At 44.3% G+C, this 14,593-nt stretch overlaps 1 protein-coding gene across 1 annotated transcript in view; it reads right to left on the bottom strand.

The window, feature by feature from the left end:
* The window catches only part of MYO1E (myosin IE), a 192,919-nt gene that overhangs the window by 48,436 nt on the left and 129,890 nt on the right, over positions 1–14,593 (bottom strand). The window contains exons 13-17 of the mRNA XM_069483352.1: positions 13,262–13,348; positions 12,112–12,279; positions 10,987–11,072; positions 8,812–8,893; positions 2,421–2,527 (exon numbers count right to left, since the gene is read on the bottom strand). Coding sequence (XP_069339453.1) covers positions 2,421–2,527; positions 8,812–8,893; positions 10,987–11,072; positions 12,112–12,279; positions 13,262–13,348 — 530 coding nt within the window. The remainder of the gene's footprint in view (positions 1–2,420; positions 2,528–8,811; positions 8,894–10,986; positions 11,073–12,111; positions 12,280–13,261; positions 13,349–14,593) is intronic.

The raw sequence follows: 14,593 nt of genomic DNA, 5'->3' as shown, positions 1-14,593 counted from the left end.
TTCGCTCCAACCAAGCTTTTTGAGGCAGGGAACGCATCACCCACTAATTCAAGCAGAAAGGTTCCTTTCCCATGAATCACATGGGGAAGAATATTCCTCATGTGAAAACATTGTTTTATTCCTTATAACTTCCTCCATCAGCAGGACAATCGGTCTAGCAAATCTTGTTAAAAATATTTAAAATTTCATGTCGCCACAGGGACCCAAGTTGGTTTTAGCTTTTTCCTGGAGCACCGTCCCCTCCTCGGTAGCCATTGGCCGGACAATGCCCAGTTGTTCCCTCGGTTGTGCCAACTCCACCTCTGGGCGGAGTCCTGTCCAAATCTGTCCTCAGCCATTAACTCAAGTAGGTCAAGGCTCGAGAACTCTGAGGGCAGCAACTCAGAATCCAGGGCAAGCAACTTTGCCAGCAACCAAACAAAAACATATTTGCAACAGGAAAAGAAAAAAAAACCCACCCCACCCCCCATAAACTTGTGGAATGAGTAACCCTCTCCACCAAGAACTTCAATGGAGCGTGTAATCCCTGCCAGCGAAGCACACTGCCCTTTCTCGGACCCCAACGTTCCACGCTCACGATGGAGTGAAACCATCTGTCACACAATAAACCTGAACCAAGATCAAGGGTGGAATCCCAGAAAGCGATCCTACTGGAAACAAAAATCAACACTTGACCGGCTAACAGGGAAGAAGGCATTTTTTCTCTTTAGGTGGGAACGGGTGACAATGCTGCTGCACTCTTGGCCTCAATGGAGAAACTGACGTTCTGAAAAGCAGAAGCCAGTTTAAGCACACCCAGGAAAATGACCAAGAAGGGGGACAGTCACATTGCACATCCCAGAGGAACTGTTGAGGGAAATGAGGGGATAAGCCCGTGGAAGAGAAGATTCGGGGGAGACACGATGCCTCAAGTGGAAAAGCAATGAGAACCATTCTTACAGCAGATTGGAGACCTCGGATTAGCATAAGTGACCTAGAGAAGGACTGTAGAGGCCCCTAACAGTAAGAATCACCCGAAGACGGACTGCTCACCTTAGGAGCTGTGAGTTTCACGTCAGGGCCTGAATATCACTGATGGAGAATATTGTAGGAGGAATCTCAGATTACAGTTAAATTGAAAAATTTCAGATATTCAATAGAGAAGATGCCTTAGGCATAGGCATCTACTGATGAGATGATTGCGAATTGGCGAGATGGAGAGGCTCCTACGCCCCAGCAGCAGGGCCTCTCAAGGGGAGAGAACAGACCACACCACGAAGCATTAACCAGAAAGAACCTGCAGACGGTGAATGCTTGACCTGGGTTTTTTCCTCACTCTTTTATCTTTTCCCTCCTATAAAGGATCCAGCATTATCTGTCTGCATGGTTTAGAAAGGATCTTGCTGGCAGGATGAGGCATGGACCTGCATTTGTCTCTCAGAGGAGGTAAACAGCAGCTATGAATTTTAATCCTGGTCTTCCCGTTGAAGTTAAACCTTGATTTAGTCACTTGACACCTAAGAGTCTATCTTCTTTTTTCCAAGAGAGAAGACAAGAGGTAATGATTCTAGCAGGCTGACATCCTGGGCCGCGGTTATCTGGTGACAATGGCCAGAGTCCTGTCTGCAGTTTGCCTGTCCCCAGCGCACCCTGCCCATGTTCCTCAGGACGGTGAGACCAGGCCTCCTAGCCATGTGTGTCTGCATCCTCCAGCTGGACACAAAAACCACACCCTCTAAACATCACCTTAACATTTTCCTGCTCAACACCCCCCTTTCCGCCTGCCCAGGCCACGTCCCTAAATGCCAGCTGTAGGAGGAACAGTGATGCAGGCTTCCCCAGAAGTCAGGGAGGAAAGGGCTCCCTGCATTCTCCTGCTCCACGCTTCCCTTTGGCATCTTCCCTCCCAGAGGGTCGCTCTGCTCACCAACACAGAGCTTAGGGGGAATTACAGAGCCTCCAGCGTGTCCCCAGTGTCCTCATGAGGTACAGTAAATGACAGATTGCGTTTCAACCAGCTCCTGGGCCCTTCACTTTCAACCGCGAGCTAAGCATTCCAGGCCACATCCCGTGGGTGCCGATCAGGGGCTGAGTGTGCTAAGAATGTCTACACAGAGCCTCAGACTAATTTTAAAACCATCATGACTCTGTGGGATGAAGGTTTTGTTTTGTTTTCTTTCCATGGGCCCCAACAGTAGCCAAGATCAACATTATAAATTGCTAATTCTGAGCTGAATGGCACTACTAACATTTTAGGAAAAGACGAGGAGGGGAAAAAACATATAGCCTTCTTCCTGAAAAAGGGAAGACACAGGACAGGACATGTGTGGGCAATTTGAACCGCTCCTGCCTATGGCCTAGGATGGCTCATCTTGAGCAAAGGGAAGAACATGCCAGGGCCACCTGCGCGGCGTCGGCCCCCACCTGCTGCTGCTCCGTACCTGCTTTCCTCCCAGTCTCTGGGCTTCTTGGTTTCGTTTGGTTTGATGCAGCGAATGTAGTGGGGTGTGCATTTCATCAAGGTGCTCACAAGGTCATTGGCTTGTTTCTGGAAAGGAAGAAGAGTATCAGAAACATGCAACTTCTCCATGTAGCAGACCAAATTTCAAAGGAGATTTGTGAAACTCTAGTGTAGAAATATATAGCTAGGAATTAATCTTCATGACAATTTGTTCATTAAGCTTAAGTCAGGTTTACCGAGCTTTCTTCAAGCTCTGCTGACTTTTATGATGATTTTATTGCTCTTAAATGGGTTTGAAATTCAATCTTCGAAAGCAACAAGGCATTTTTAGTACAGTTAATAAAATAAAACAACAAGAAAAAAACCAAAAATTCAATAAATCTTCACATACAATTCTCTTCATGTGGTACAAGGAAGCATGCCAGTTATTAACAAATTAGGTTCATTTGATACTGATTGAGGGCCTTTGCAAATACATTGTTCTCATTAACTTCTTTCCCCCAAATTATTTGTAAAGATAAATCATCCAAATCCCCTACTCTCTCTTTCCTGGCAGTCCAACTAATGAAGGCTCATTTTACTAAAATAATGGAAATTTATAGTTAAAGCCTGGGAAATTCATGAAAATCTCAGAATCTATAAACTTCTCGTATGTCATTTCATTCAACTTCTTCTTCAACATGTCTTCTTACAAACATGCAGACTCTGAACACCTATTGTGTGGCAGGTAACCTCTTCACAAAGCTAGAATATTCTGTATAAAACCGTCTATTACCGCCTATGCACTGTGTACTCAAAGTGGGTTTAACCTGAAAAAGCCACATAAATTCGGCTGAATTTGCTTATGAACGATGTCAAATCATGAGAATCTCGAATGTTGTTTGAAGAACTGGGAGCAGAGCTCGCATCAGCGTTCCTACCACACAGCTGAGCACACCCTGTGGGTCCACGGATGTGGCACATATGCAAACCCTACTTCCAAGCAAATCAGCACGAAGAGAGAAAACCTCCAAAAGCAAATAGCAAGCATGGATCCCCAAAGCCAGAAAACCATTACAAAGTCAGCAGAAGGCATTCGGCTGCGAGAGACAGCCCTCTCTCAATTAGGGCTTTTCTGTTTTCGTGGGTTTGGGAAATTTGAAACCCTGGGGAAAAACTATTAGATATATTCAAAGCAAGATGTTCATTGGTGAATTAAGTTCTCTGTTTATATGTGCAGAAAACAGCACGCTTTGCAATTCTTGAAATTGAAGACAGACAGAGCTGCAGAGGTTGCACGATCAGACCAATGTCCTATGATGAAAAAGTAAATTGCCTCTTAGCTCCTTTGATGATGTAGATTGCACTTGGGAACAAATCTGGTGATCTTTGCAACACATCAGGTTAAGCAGGAAAGGGACTGCAGAGCTGCTTAGAACATAGCTTTTTTTAATAGTCTCCAAATTCTCAATTTTTTTAACTTTTATTTTTTGATTTTAGTTTTTTATTTAATTTAAATATTTAATTTCCGAGAATAACTTTGCAGACTCTTCTGTCTTAAGCATTTAACAGAGCACCTTCTTTTCACCATAGCATAAGAAAACATACAGAGGCAAGTGGGACTTAAGTTTCTGTGTCTCCTGCCATAGTTCTCTCTAGCTCAATAAAACAGCGGATGACACAATTAGCCAGCACGGAGGTAAGGCTTAAACCCATGTCCACGTGCTACCCAGTCTGTTCCTTAACCACAATGTTATCCTGCCTTCCTGACAAAGAGATGGGATAATTTAGTGTGACATAAAAGAATTAACTGGGTGAGCTAGGATTAGACAGAAGCTGCCAGGTTGTAGAATAATTAATTTCAGCGAATAAGAATACATCTCAACCATCAAAATTATCCTGAATTTTAATAGCTACGGGTCAACTTTACATGTCCCCTGAGGTGGTTGTGAAGCAGTAACTGGATTTAACCCCGATTCCAGGCAAAAAGAGTCCCTGAGTTAGGACAGAAAGGTTCAACAGCACCTGCTCAGCAGAAGCAGGGGTTAAAATGTGCAGACAGGACAGTGAGAAAGGGCTTGGGGGAAAGTTCCACATTCTACCTTCAACGCAGATTATTAGCAGGCCTGACTGGGGGTCCTGCCTCTGTTATTTGCAAGCTCCATGACAACTCACTAAATTTCTCTGGCCCTCAGTTTCTCCATCTTAAACTGAGTAGGTTGAACTCTAATTTAATCTAAAGGTTGGAATCGATGTTAAAAATCAACTAGTCCAAGACCGGGCATGGTGGCTCATGCCCATAATCCTAGCACTCTGGGAGGCTGAGGCGAGAGGATCACGTGAGACCAAGAATTCGGGACCAGCCTGAGCAAGAGCGAGACCCCATCTCTACTAAAAATAGAAAAATTAGCTGGGTGTGGTGGTGCACTCCTGTAGTCTCAGCTGCTCGGGAGGCTGAGGCAGGAGGATCACTTGAGCCCAGGAGTTTGAGGTTGCTGTGAGCCACAGATGACACCACTGCACTCTAGCCAGGGTGACATAGCAAGACTCTGTCTCATTAAAAAAAAAAAAAAAATCAACCAGTCCAAATAATTAAAAATAAAAAAATAAAATAAAATAAAAATCAACCAATCCAATGACCTACGCAATGCCTGCAACTCCTCTGTCGGGTCCCTCACAGCCCCAACCTCACTTGCATAAAGCTGTAGCCAGCCCACTCTGCCAACTCTTGATTCTGTTCCTCTGCAGCATCAGTCTTTGGCTTTCATTTCAATACGGGTTGAGTATCCCTCATCCAAAATGTCTGGGACCAGAAGCATTTTGGACTTGGGATGTATTTTTGAATTGTTTGGAATATTTGCCTTATACTTACTGATTCAGCATTCCTAATCTGAAAATTCAAAATCTGAAATGTTCCAAGGAGCATTTACTTTGAGTATCATGTTGGCCCTCAAAATTTTCAAATTTTGGAGCATTTTGGATTTCAGATTTTCAGATCTGGGATGCTTAACCTGTCTTGGTCTCTTCCAGCCACAACAATATCGAATTTAGGCTGGGCGCGGTGGCTCACACCAGTAATCCTAGCACTCTGAGAGGCTAAAGTGGGCTGATGGCTTGAGCTCAGGAGTTCGAGACCAGCCTGAGCAAGAGCAAGACCCTGTCTCTACTAAAAAATAGAAAGAAATTAGCTGGACAACTAAAAATATATAGAAAAAAAATTAGCCGGGCATGGTGGCGCATGCCTGTAGTCCCAGCTACTCGGGAGGCTGAGGCAGGAGGATTGCTTGAGCCCAGAAGTTTGAGATTGCTGTGGGCTAGGCTGACGCCACGGCACTCTAGCCTGGGCAACAGAGTGAGACTCTGTCCCAAAAAAAAAAAAAAAAGATAGAATTTAGTAAAGCCTCAAAATCAAGTGCTATCAAATATAATATACTTCTATTTATAATGAACAAAATCAGAATTCCCATCAAATGGATATTCTATTAATTAAATCCTATAGATCAGTTTTAATTTTTTCAGTAATTAGAGTACAATAAAATACCCAATACTAAAACTACTTTGAACCTAAATTTAATTTTTCCTTTAAGGAGCTCTTTTTAAGGAAATCCTTTAGAATACTTACACCTCAGGGATATCATTAAAGTGATATTAATGATATCTGCAAAATACTGTGGCTATGGAAGGCATAAGAGGTTGGACCACGGCTATGAATCTCTAACAGGTGCCTGGGAGGGAGACCTGCACTCGGACACGGAGGTCAGCTGTCAGGCAGACAGAAGTCACACAGTCCCCAAGGAGAGTGTGATTGGAAGTGAGAAAATACAGTACAATCCCTTTAGACAAGCTGGCTGACTTCAGGTTGACCTCCCTACAATAGCCTGAGATTTGTTATCCCAAACATCGTGGGTATAGCTCAGAAATGCAGCCACTCTGGGCATTCAACTAGATGAGAAAGCGAAGGAAAGAAAGGGGTAAAGCCTTTGAAAGAGGAGAAAAGTGTCCCTACCCCTGCTCTTCTTTTTATAGGGAATAGTCCAGACCACTTGAAAATGAGTCATCACAACCTGGATGATCCGGGCCCCTTGGATCCGAATGTGACAGTCTCATGACTAGATTTTCCAGCCCAGAACTAATCCTTATCCAGGACCTCAAAGTCAAAGGCATGAGTCAGAAACTTCAAGCAGACATGAATATCTGGGGCCTCATGAGAATTTCATCTGTTTTCTCAACTCATTGCTCCAGTGAACTTAACCCAGTGACTGTCCTGGGGCTCCTAAATTTCTCTAGCTCTTCGGACGTGATGTCCTCGAAACTCAGAGGGCTTTACCCTCCAGCCCAAACCCAGCTTGTATCTGACTTTCTCTACAAAACCTAAAGGCTCCGCTTAACTGGATTCTTCTCATTGTTTGAGCTTTCACTGGTTGTTTCCTTTATTCCAGCCAGTGTTCCTGCCCTGAGGAAGCCTACCAGGTGCCGCGGAGGCAGTTTTCTACGCAAGGAACTGAGTACTCAGAGAAGAGAGAGGCAGAGAACACAACAGACAACAACCATGGTGTCCATGAGGCTGGGCTGACCTAGGAGGGCTCTGTGAGAGGGACATGCAGGATTTACACAAGTGAATGGGGGGCAAGGACAGTCTAGGCAGGGACCACCACATACACACCCAAGTATTTATTAAGAATTAAGCAGAGGCCGGGTGCAGTGGCTCACACCTGTAATCCTAGCACTCTGGGAGGCCGAGGCGGGAGGATCGCTCAAGGTCAGGAGTTCAAGACCAGCCTGAGCAAGAGTGAGACCCTGTCTCTATTAAAAAATAGAAAGAAATTAACTGGACAACTAAAAATATATAGAAAAAATTAGCCAGGCATGGTGGCGCATGCCTATAGTCCCAGCTACTCGGGAGGCCGAGGCAGTAGGATTTCTTGAGCCCAGGAGTTTGAGGTTGCTGTGAGTTAGTTAGGCTGATGCCATGACACTGTAGCCTGGGCAACAGAGTGAGACTGTGTCTCAAAAAAAAAAAAGAATTAAGCAGAGATGAACAAGGCAGTACAGGGAGGGGACTCACAGGGAAGAATGTAATCGGAGCTCACGTGCACCTTGTGTTCAGTATGTGTAAGGCACTGTGTTAAGTGCTTCAGATGAATGATTGAACTGAATCATCACAGCAACCCCTTAAGAAAGGTAGTAAAATCTCCATCTTACAGGTACACAAAAGACGCACTGAGAGTTTCAGTGACACACTAGCAAGCACGTAGCTAGTAAGAACCACAGCTGGGATTTTAACACAGACAATCGAATCTCAGAGCCCTATTGTTAATCACTCGACCATTCCTTTGGGAGGTATTTATCTGGTATGAGTTTTAAAAAAAATATTCTTAACGGTATTTTTTTTTTTTTTTTTTGAGACAGAGTCTCACTGTGTCACCCTGGGTAGAGTGCAGTGGCATCATCATAGCTCACTGCAACCTCAAACTCCTAGGCTCGAGTGATCCTCCTACCTTAGACCTTAGCCTCCTGGGTAGCTGGGACTACAGACAGGTGCCACCACACCCAGCTAATTTTTCTATTTTTAGTGGAGATGGGGGTCTCACTTTTGCTCAGGCTGGTCTTGAACTCCTGAGCTCAAGCGATCCTCCCGCCTCAGCCTTCCAGAGTGCTAGGATTACAGGCGTGAGCCACTGCACCCAGCCTTGTAACTGGTATGGTATTAAAAACCGGGTTAGTGATTATTCCTCAGAGTTACATGATTAAGTGTGCTTAATCACAACTTCTTAATTCAGAGCATGATCAGGGACAATGAATTTCACCATGCAATGGCTCAGACCGCACAGAGCACTGCCCAAGGGGGCTCCTGACAAAGGAGGTGAGGTGCTCTTCTGACCTTGCGACACCATGTGGCCAGAGGTGTCTGCGATTCACAGCAAGGAAGCCCTGCAAGACCCAGTGAGGAGGGATGCATAAATTGCCCCAAAAGACCAACTAGAATTTTTGGCAAGTAATGTTCTATAATTGGCAAGTTTTGGGGACTGGCCTAAAAAAGCTGTCATCGAGATCTAAAACATGGCTCCGAACCACAAAATTTCTCTGCAAGTTTAGCTTAAATTCTTCCAGATTCAGTTTAAAAGTCATTTCCTCTTAGAAAGTAGCTGATTATCATCTGCTGACTATTAAGCTATGTGGCACTTAATATCCATTTGGGGTTTTAGTACAGCCAAGTCAAATTCAGCTTGCATCCCGGAGCCTTTTACAAGCAGCAATATTACTTCTGGGCATCGTCTGTAACCGTCCCCTCATATCTTGCTGACCTCCTCCTGGCCCAGGGGTGCAGTTCCTGACTCCTAGAAAACCCTAGCTCCTATAGGAATCCATAAACTTCCCAAAATAGAACTAACCTTTATTTTGCTTCCGGCAGTCGTTGGGCGCCCTTTCTTGTCAGCTTGCAGATTTTCCGGAAATAAAGACTTTATAAAAGGTCTGGAAAAGGAGAAAGGATGGATTAGCAATCTGTAAGTATCCTGGGGGCTGAAAGCCTGCTTCCTTAGAGGATGGGGCGGAGGGCTGTCCAGAAGCGCGTAACCTTGGCTACAGGAAAGCCCTCTGACTCACAGTGCGAGCCGTGAAGATGTGACTTGGGGAAATGGACAACAGACACAAGTCATAAAGAGAAAGAATGCTAAGATGTAAGCATCTCAGAGTCTAAGCCTGCAAAATAAATGTACAACTCTGCTTTTCAAATGTCCCCACTCACTGGAATCTACCTTGCCAGATAGAATAGGACAGAGGGAGATCAGTGTGGGTTTGTTAAGACAAGCAAGAGAGACCAGAGGTCAGGGAATTACATGAAACGTCTGGATCCAGTGCAGATGCTGTGTTGCTCTAGAGCAGGGTTTCTGAACCTGGAGACAATTGCTACTCGTGGTTGGACAATTCTTTGCTGGGGGCAGAGAAGGGGCTTCTCCTACACCTTGCAGGGTATTCAGCAGCATCAGTGGCCTCTGTCACTAGATGCCAGCAGCACACTGTCCCCACTGGCCCCACAAAAAACTTTGACAAATTGCTTTTGACTATGAGCAATTTTAAGTGGAGCAGTAACAAATCACTTATGTTTTGCCTGCTGAATATATTTCCATTAGTGGTGCTAATTGAGTGCATATGTTTACATGTCTGCCTCACCAACAGGGACAATGCCTCCGTCACCTTAGTGCTCCTGGTGTCCGAAGCATAGCCTGGTACACAGTAGGTGCATAATAAATTTTTGCTGACTGAATGAAGTGATCCATGTAAACTGACAATCTGGCACTCAAACTGAAACTCACTTCCTCCTAAATGACTTGTAGGGCATCTTGAATTTTCCAGGAAGTCTCCCCAGCAATCTACTTTTAGCTTGACCAGACACAATTATAGATTTCTGTAGCAAATGTGTTTATAATATAATAGGCTATGCCTATATGACAGGAGTTTATGTGGAAGCATTAATAGCTCTTGAACTTGGCAGGAATTTTAATAATTAAAAAAAAAAAAAAAGAATCTCTGAAAGCAGGTCTGCACCTGACTGCCATAAAACCCACAAGTCAAGACTTGTGGCTTACCTGACCTTCACAGAGAAGAGCAAATATATTTTATGTGTTTTGAATGAAAAGAAATCCGAAGTCTCCAAAGTGGCGGTAGTGCAAGGAAGTGCAACAGGGGAGAGGAGGGCGAGGAGGGTGGGGAGTGGGGGAGAGAGGGGTCTATGGAGCAGCACCACCCTGACCAGGGCCCGAGAAGGAAACTCTGTTTAGCTTTCACTGCAGTTAGGCCTTTCTTAAGAGAGTTATCAGGTTTGCTGCTGCTGATTGGAGAAGTTAACCTTGATGTTCTGACGCTTTAAGTAACAGAGACGGCAAGGGTAGCTCTTCCTTGGAGGCAGCTCTAAGGCTGTGCAAAGCTGCCCTTGCCTGGCATGCACTGCCTTGCACATGTAAATCACCTCTCCCTACCCATTGCCCAGGGAGGTGGGGAGAAAGGGACAGAGAGCTGGTCCTGAGAGGTCTCCTGGCTTGTGAGGGACATACCCCTCCTGCTAATACACCTATAGACAGGGTCTTGGGAGCTAAAATGGATTTCTCAGTCAATCCCTGTCTAGCTGCACCTCCCAAAGTTTTCGGGCCATTTCCCAATGCTCTGGGGAACTCAGGTCAATGTGGGTCTTGTTAAGCCAGTAGCCACCTTTAAAAATGAGTGCCTATGGAGAATTCTTGGGATGATGTTCCATTCTCACGTGGTCATCCCAATCCAAATCCAGCACGGTCACTTCCCTCTGATAACAGTATGGAAAATGATGAAGCCTGGGGCCCTGAAGGACGTATAGATGGCACTTGGAATTTGAGAGTATGAAGTGTTAGGGACAAAACGGAGAGAATGAGATGGGAAAAAGGAAAATTATTTTGAGAAACCAAATCATCTAATTATAATCCAGACTCAGTAGCTCAAAGGAGCAAAATGCTAACCATTCAAATGCCACAAATTTAATATTGAAAATTTTATCAAACCCATATCCCATATCAGATAAGACAAAACACACTCACAGCTCACTGCTCTGCATAAGCTCGATCAGATCCATAAAAAGGACATCACGGTTCCTTTCACAAAAGCCATCCATGTCATAGGATACCTGGCCAAGAATGAAAAGAAATCTAATTTTAGCCTTTAAATACTTCACTGGACAAAAAACCCAAGCTGGCATGGCTATCCTTACCACAACATGTATATTTCCACATGTAGCATTTGGGATTTCATTGTGAACTGTCACAGGAAGCGGTGCATGTCTTATTTAACTTGTTAGCTCACTTAGCTGGGAATGGCCTGCAGATGCTGATGAGTATCTGGCTGCCTAGATGGCCCAGATGATCTACGATCAGGACTCCGACTCTCAAGATGATCACATACCTATTCCTTAATGGATCCATAGGGGAGTCTAAGTAATAAACTTAATTCTTTCCTAAATTTGACAGAATAAAAGTGAAACCCCTCATGCTCATTAATCCCTTGCAATGGGCCATGTCCTCTGAGGCTTTGCAATTTCTCCCAGACGTGCTATCAGACTTGCACCAATCTCACTGCAATTCTCATAATGGCAGGATACCATTATCATCCTTATTTTCAGAGAGCCTGATTCACAAGAGATCAGCTGGGATCAAGGATGAGACCAGTGTATCTCCATAGGACCAGGACGGCCCCAAGAGCCACGATAACCTCCACTTACTTACTTTTGTATCCCCAGCACTCCCATACAGCCTGGTGCCCAGGACCAAGAAGGCAAGGCCTGAAATGCATGTGTTTTATAAGAACAAACATGCAAAGTGAGCTCTTGGTCCTGATTTATACTCCCAGTGGTCATGGGCAGACAAGGAATGCAAGTTTGTGATTGCAGCAAGAAGCAAGACACAAATCCATTCCTTCAGCAGTAAATATATGTACCAGGGTGATGAATCACATTTGCTTTCCAAATGTGCAGTAGCCCACAATCTTTTGTTTTGCCTCCCCCGATATTTTAGAAGTCCTATTTGTTGAATGAATAAAATACAGTGAGGTATGTAGACACAGATATCATTTGTTTCATGAAAAAACAGATCGGACCCAACAGCTTAAAACAGGTCAGCATCACAATGGATAACTCCCCCTTTCCTGGTGAGCCTGCCCGCTGGCCATACCTTCCCTGCATAGTGGTGAATGATGAAGCCTTGGTTCCAGCTGTTGAAGTGCTCGTGACTCCCGATCTGCATCTGGAGCTTCTGCAGCAGTGTCTGATCCGCCCCCTCGCCCACCGCGTGCATCGTGGCGCAAACATCATCCAAGATGCTCATGATCCCAGGAGGGTTCTGATGGGACCAAGAAGGCAAGGCCCAGATCACCAACCTTTCCAGAATGGACAATGCTTGCAGGGTCCTTTCTTAGTAAGCAAACAGCTCCCCAGACTTAAGATACCATCTTGAAAGTCAGTCTTTCCTTTTAGGCAAGAATGTAATTAATAGTCGCAAATGGGGAGTCACCCCTTAGATCTAAAGATGGAGGACAAGTCCATTTTCCAACAAGCTGTTTAACTCCCTGAAGTTTTATTCAAAGTCACGCACAGATCATTATCTGCTCATTCCTATTCATACTAAGTTGACTTTAATAATCCAAAAGGAGAATAAAACATTTTCGTTTGACCCTAATCCATTTCTTAATGTTCTCTCTCAGTCTGTTACTCACATAGGCACTGTTTATATAGCGATTCAGCGTACACATTCTATCATGCATTACTTTTTCTTGAATAGCGCTAATTTGTAACATTCCTCATGTTTTCTTCATACTTGTTATTTTAATGGCTGTATTTCCCTACTCTGATATGTTATAGTTTATTTAATGACTGAATTGTCTACGGATGCTTTTACTGTTTCTAGTTTTTAGCTCTGATAAACAAAAACACCAAAACACAGTCCTGTAGAGAGCTCTGTCTGCATCGCTTTTATTTTCTTTTGAATCATTTCTGAGGGCTAACGTTCTAGAAGTTGTGTGATTGGACTAGAAGACAGGGCTAACTTTATGGCTCTTTATATGGTATGCCATCAGTGTAAGTGACAGTTGTCCTCTCTTAGCAGCCAGTAACAACTTCCATTTGTAAATTAACATTTTACTCATATTTACTACAAGAACAAACCCCCACTGTTCTGTTTTCACATATCCACAAAACTCATGTCTTTACTAAAATTCTCTGCAGATCAGAGTGGCCACTTTGCCTGTTCTAAAACCATGACACAAAGAACACTCACTTAATATAAACCCGAGAGCAGTGAAGAGACACACCAGACCAATACTTACAACTTTGTTCTCTATGAGGTCACACACGATTTTGTTATTAAAATACTCAATGGGCGTCCATCTTATTCCCTCTTGAACATATTCTTCCTGCATGACAGAAACCAGGACCTCACATTAGTACCCAGCCAAGACCAGAGCTCTGCACAGACGCATACGGGTAAGGTGCATCAATCACCATGAAAGAGAAACACTTGAATGCCCTTCAGCAAACACTAGGAACTTTAATTTCTTTTTTTCTAAGAGGTGATAGGAAAGGAACATTTTATTGCTTGGTGATCTTCATGTTTAGTTTGAACCATATGAAATTGCTTTCACACAATCATTTTTGACTGACAAAACCAATAATTTAATATGGCTTAACCTCCAAGTCCAGTCATAAAAAAAATCTCTTTGAATTTAACATAGGACAGGAGGCAGATTTACAGATGGGCATCTAGGTACTCAAGGAGAAAGTTCCTCGTTCAGATCAGCTGCTCATTTCACTGGGTGAACACCACCACACGGTCCTGGTTTTCCTCCTTCCTCCCTGGTCTTGTGTTGCTGGCTTCCTTTGCTAGCTCTTTCTTCTTTCCAGACCTTTGTATATGTTGGGGAATCTCAGGGCTCCACCTTCCAGCCTTCTTATTTTCCCAACCCTTCTTCTCTAGGTGATTTCAATCCATCCCACAGCTTTAAATAACACCTACAGGCTAATGATTCCCAGATTTATTTCTCTAGTCTACACCTTGCGACTGGGCATCTCCACTTGGGTGTACAATAGGCCTCTGACACTTAAACGTGTTCAGGGAATTTCTGATCCCACATCTCCCACTGTCTCCAACCAACTCCTCTTCTGATCCCACCCTTCAGTAAACAGCCTCACCACTGGTCCTGTTATCCAAGCCACAAAGCTAAGAATCACCCTCGATTATGCTTTCCTTCTTGGCTATTGCTAATTATTTTGAGCAAGTCCTGCTGGCTCCCTCAGGAAATATCTTCTCTGATTCTGACTTCCTCTCAACGTGTTACCACCTGTTCAGCTACCATCGCTGTCCGAGTCTGCCATTTCTAGCCCAGTCTCCTGCGGTAGTGGGATTTTAAATGCCCACTCTGGATCGCTTTCCCCTGCCTCCCCCACTCTACAAGTGTATAGAGCCAGAGTGACCTTTCCAAAATCACAAGATGCAAATCAGATCGTGTCACTCCCTGCTGAGAATTCTTCAGTGGGTCCCCATCATACGTGGTATAAAATCCAAAGTCTCAGCCAGGCCCTGCAAAGTTCCTCTGTGACCCAGCCCCTGCCTACACGCTCCCATCTCAGTCACTGCCATGCTCTGTCCTGGTTGTCGTGCT

The sequence above is a fragment of the Eulemur rufifrons genome, chromosome 2 (genome assembly GCF_041146395.1).
Source record: "Eulemur rufifrons isolate Redbay chromosome 2, OSU_ERuf_1, whole genome shotgun sequence".
Classification (NCBI taxonomy): Eukaryota; Metazoa; Chordata; class Mammalia; order Primates; family Lemuridae; genus Eulemur; species Eulemur rufifrons.
The sequence above is the reverse complement of the archived record's forward strand: the minus strand, read 5'-3'. Positions and strand labels throughout refer to the sequence as shown.